This window comes from Micropterus salmoides, unplaced genomic scaffold (assembly GCF_014851395.1).
Source record: "Micropterus salmoides isolate LMB-PRFRI ecotype aquatic unplaced genomic scaffold, ASM1485139v1 Ms_hic_scaffold_6, whole genome shotgun sequence".
NCBI classification, from domain to species: Eukaryota; Metazoa; Chordata; class Actinopteri; order Centrarchiformes; family Centrarchidae; genus Micropterus; species Micropterus salmoides.
This window is the reverse complement of record NW_024044348.1, coordinates 38,725,960-38,730,971: the sequence shown is the minus strand read 5'-3', so window position 1 is coordinate 38,730,971 and position 5,012 is coordinate 38,725,960. Positions and strand designations below refer to the sequence as shown.

At 44.7% G+C, this 5,012-nt stretch overlaps 1 protein-coding gene across 5 annotated transcripts; it reads left to right on the top strand.

Moving 5' to 3' along the window:
• Window positions 1-261: 261 nt before the first annotated feature.
• lto1 (LTO1 maturation factor of ABCE1) lies at window positions 262-4,624 on the top strand. 5 transcript variants are annotated; one of them, XM_038701900.1, is made up of 6 exons: window positions 262-484; window positions 796-901; window positions 1,174-1,244; window positions 1,600-1,717; window positions 3,986-4,064; window positions 4,113-4,624. In XM_038701900.1, the coding sequence occupies exons 1-5, from the start codon at window positions 426-428 to the stop codon at window positions 4,055-4,057; spliced, it is 426 nt and encodes a 141-aa protein (XP_038557828.1). In that variant the 5' UTR covers window positions 262-425; the 3' UTR covers window positions 4,058-4,064; window positions 4,113-4,624. The 5 variants fall into 5 exon arrangements, with proteins under 5 accessions (XP_038557828.1, XP_038557827.1, XP_038557826.1 ...); XM_038701899.1 differs by having other exon boundaries at window positions 263-484; window positions 4,101-4,624; XM_038701898.1 differs by having other exon boundaries at window positions 263-484; window positions 3,986-4,079; window positions 4,116-4,624.
• Window positions 4,625-5,012: the final 388 nt, after the last annotated feature.

Genomic DNA, 5,012 nt, shown 5'->3' with positions numbered 1-5,012 from the left:
ATTGTTCAACCTTGTTTCTGCCACTGACAGGCTCAGCTTGTTTTTAGTGTCTGACAACATTATGGAAAGGATCCTACAGAGATAAAGCTCTTTTTAAAGAGGAAGATTCTTTTGTTTAACCAGGAGCAGTCAGTAGCGCTCTCGTCAAAGCTACCAGACTCCATTGATAAAAACAGTCATTTTACCTCAGTGACAGGAAGCTACACTGCATGACCGGATGCAGAAACGGTGTTCACCTCCAGACTCGCAGGGGGCAGCACTGCGCGGCTGATGGAGGAAGCAGAGTCTGCTGCTGGAAACTGATGGGAACCCCACAGTCAGCGGTTTAGCGACCTGTGAAGTCTGTGCTGAACAAAACAACTGGCTCCCACGGCTGCCTAAACGTTCTGAAAAGCGTTTTTAATACGCTTCTAAGTTAGGTGGAGATGGCTGGCGGGTGTGGAAATGACGACCTATTTGACAGTATTGTCATGGCGGATGAAAGGTGAGGTTCTGGCAGTTGAGTGTTGTCTTGTGGACCGGGGCACGTGCCTAACGTTACCTGGTAGGTTAAAGCTCCTGCTGGTTTGTCAATTGGGCAAACGCCCGAAACACAAAGCGGAGGAGAGTTCGATAACAGTAAGGTTAATGCCTCCGCCGTCCTCTTCAGGCTATATGTCCACCTAACGCCAGCCAAATGTTAAGCTTTACGTTGCTTGTAAACTAACCAGCGTCACGTAACGTCAAGGGACTATTCTTTATTTATGTGGGAAATGAGCGACAATCACGGAATGACGCTGAAAGATTGTTTTTCAGGTTCCGAGGGGAGGGCTACCGGGAGGGATTTGAGAAAGGGACCCGCCGAGGACTGCAGGATGGTCGCAGACACGGAGCCTGTCACGGGGCCAAGCTGTCCACTGAGGTGAGTCTGCGCAGTGAGCGTGGCCGGGGGGCCCGGTGGTGTACTGTTAGTACTGGTCTGCTCTGCTTTTGTCTGCCTTGCAGTTTTAAGTGTAAAGTGCACAGAACATGACATGACCTCTGTATAAGTGATGAACCTGGGCCAGCACTCTCTGTGGCCCTCCTGTTGCCATTAGGTCAGGGACGCAGTCAGTTAGACTGGTCCTTCCTGTGTGAATTGAGCTGTGCTGCTACAGTGAGAAGTGCTGACTCTTCCCCTCTAACACCCTACAGATTTCCTTCTATCATGGGTTTGCCATCACTTGGAAATGTCTCCTCCAACATAATACAGATGTCAAATCCAGGTACGGTCTCCTCAAACAAGATCTTCCTCCAATTTTCTCATCAGCGCTGTGCTGGGGGATGCTAACAGTTTCTTATAACACACATGATTTTAATTTCTTTTGCTTCAGTTCAAATGACTAAAAGCAGTGAGCAGGGACAAGACCCCCACAGTACTGAGCCCTGTTGTTCATCAACGAATGAATCCAGGCTAAAATGATCCTGTTAATTCTCATCCAGCCAAGTGGGTTCTTGGAGCGCAGATAAAGGATTGATAGTTTGAAACTGTGATCATATGACTGTCTGTGTGCTGATCATATGTTGGTGGACAGGGGGGGTCCAGTTTGATCATTTTGTTGTGGCTGTGTGTGCTGTCAGAAAGCGTGTGAAAGCACTGGAGGCTGTCCTGGGTTTGATCCAAAACTCCCCTCATGATGATCCACAGTCTGAAAAGCTACAGGAGGACATGGACAGACTTCGTGCCAAGTTCAGACAGGTACTGGATTTACTGGAAATTGGTAATAGTGAAGGATATCTCAGTTCAGTCTGAAGGACCCGGGCTGGTTGAGGTATTTAGCCTCATTTCCACTGCGTGGTACAGCACGGCTCCACCCGACTCACTTTTGGTACTAGGTACGTTTCTTGATTTCATTTTCCGCTGCAAATAGCAATGGAGGTGGGATTCTTAGCTGCTTGTCATGGCGACTTTGCGTGACACTGCAGCGACATCATCTTCAGCGCATTGGCAAACAATCAGAAGAACGCCTGCACTTGTCAGTTGACCACGGCGTGGTTTTGTGGGCTGCCATTTTTAAAAATCTGGGTCAAAATTTAAACATAGCGCTATTGATGGTACCATGCCTATTTAGCAGGTTTTGTGCAAATGTCCCATTTCGCACAAATGATGATTTCCTCGGACCTGGAGCTGTCAAACACACTCCATTGTTCTCCATTAAAACACTGGTTCTGTAAGCTAAGGCACAGCGTTATGAGGGAGCGAAAAGCCGAGCCATACAAACCCCTGGCAGCTTACATCAGCCCTAATTAGGCTAATAATCCGTATCGCGATACAGAACATTGTTTGTAAATTTAATGAAATACACCGGCATGTCCGCGTTGAGGTTAGTTTCAATTTGGATATTAGTTTCACCTTGGATATTTGGCAGACGTCTGTCGAAATTCCAACGTAAAACTAACTTCACCGGGGTGCAAACCGTGCAAAGCGCCGTCCCCTTGCAAAAATATTGTGTGTAGTATGGAAGTTGTGACACAACGAAGTAAACAATAGAGGGTAGTTATGAAAGATAGATGTTTTTCTATCGTCAAAATGTAGATGTCGTCTTGTCGCACAGCCCTAGCCCTAATATTATTTTTTAATATGAATTGTCATATTGTGCAACTATGTCTTTATGGCTTTTCAGTGGACAGCTTATCAGTTAGCCGATGCCAGAGGCATTATGTTTTTGGGTTGTCCATCTGTCCAAATCTCGTGAACGCGATATCGCAGGATCGCCCTGAGAGAATGTCTTCAAATGTCGTCTACTGGACTCAGGGATGAACTGATTAGAATTTGGTGTTTAAAGGTCAACTTAACTGTGGCATCATAATGTCCTGGAAAAGCCCTTTTGTCTTCCATTTTTGAACCCCATAACTCAGGAACAGAAGGGGGAACATGTGACCATATTTCACAGTGAACACACTGAATAGGTGACACATCAGGTGACAGGTCATTGTGACCTCAAAATAGGTTTTTAGCCATAATTTGAGAATGAATTGGGTGATTCCAGATGTCACATGTTGACTGGGACGACACAATGAGTAAACAATAAGCAGCACAGCAATGGCTTTCCTCCATCATGTCCATTCTGCCTTTCACTTCCTGCCTTATTCTGTTGAGCGTCATCGGAATCACGTGACTGCCAACAGCAAATTGGAGCGTGCCTATGGTCATCCTTCATTCATCACTACATATATTATGAGTCTGGACAGACAGGGATGTGAACTACAACTTGACTGGCTGGCAGAGGCATAAAACTGCGGGTGGGAATTGTAGTTTAATGGTCTTTAGTCCATTCCTGGCAGCATATGTCTTCCCGAAACCTGCAGATACCCTCTTGACCTTTTGAATTATTTAAGGCACACCAAGTTAACAAGGTGTCTGCAGTTCAGAAGTCAATCACATATTCAAATATGAATTAGTGTGGGCTTGAATTCAGCATGAAAATCTTAATTGTTTACTTTATAAATATTTATTTTAATCAGAACCAGTGCTTATCCCTATGCTGATTAAACATGCAGATAAATCTGCCAATATTTCTGGTTACCTTTCATACTGATGTGCATATTATTTGCTTCTGCAAACATGTTTACATTTATTATGCTGCTACTTAATGAGCTGCATTGCTGTTCTACCTTACGGTAAATAGTTACACGTAACATTGATGGAGCAAAATGTCACAGCAGGTACACGCTGTATGTAGGTAAGTCCTTAAATTGGTCCTGATCAGACAGCAAGTAAGAGGTATTAGCTTTATGTTTACCTGCAGACACCATGTTCTGGGTAGATGTCGCACGTCTAGACTAAAGGGTTGTGGCGCTTCAGTCGTCTCACACGCTCCTGACAGAACAGCTACTCTTTGTTTTCTGCTGGCTACACAGTATTTTTACGCTTCAATCTGTTTTCCTTGCATTACTACAGTGATTGTGTGTTGGGCTCTAAGTGCTGCCAGAACACACCAGCTAACCCCTATCTGGTATTGTCCAGGTCTGCTCTATGCTGAGTGTCCCCACTGACTTCAAGGATTACATCAAAACTTCTGAAGGGACTTCTTTCTGAATCTCCAGATGATGATGATGATGATGATGATGATGATGATGATGATGATGATGATGATGATGATGATGATAGAGGCGTCCTGGACAGAAGAGAGGGACGCTGAGCTGCTGTCAGCCAGCAGATGTCAGTCTCACAGGAAGCAAGTGATTGGTCTGCAGTGGATTCCTCGGAGGGTTTGGAGTGTGAAGCAGTGACTGCATCAGTTTGACAGTCTTTGCCTTCACATTCTGGTGGGTAGGGCTGTAGGGCACATGTAGGAGAGTCCACGGCCCTCAATGAACTGTGTAAGTCTGAGGGATGAATGCAGTCACTCTTCACTGTTGAATTTGCAGTCTGGAACTTTGCTCCAGCAAGAGTCCAGAAACTGTGAGAAGGAGAAAGAAGAGTCTTTTTTTTTTTATTGTTTGACTGTGGAAAAAGATTGGACTTGTTGCAATGATTCAGTGTGCAGCGGACTTAAAAAATCAAGGTAGTAGTTATAGACTGTAAGTCAACGCTGAAGGTTTTACATAACAGAACAATCCACGACTACAGCAGAAGACGTCTAAATAAAGTGTTGGACCATGATTTGCTGTAAGGTGTCTGTTTTCTTTGGGAGGTTTGACTGTGACTAAATAATGGAAGCAACTCATGGTGGAAAGTAAATAAGTGTCTCAAGTAACTTTCACTTTCGGCTTCTCTGTGCTCCTCTATTACACGGTGTTTCTAACACCACAGCATTTATTGGACTGCTGTCTGTTGCAGAAAAAGATTTTGATGAAGATTGATCCTTGAGAGAAAATGACGCATGGTTACAGATCAAACACACAATATACAGTGTCCAGTTTATTAGGGACACCTTGTTAACACTAAAGCGGCCTAATCCAACAGTCCTGTGGAATGGCAGGTGTTGATTCACCTGTGGGATCAGGTTTGTGCCGCTGTTGAATTGTAAATGGGAACTATAAATGGTGGA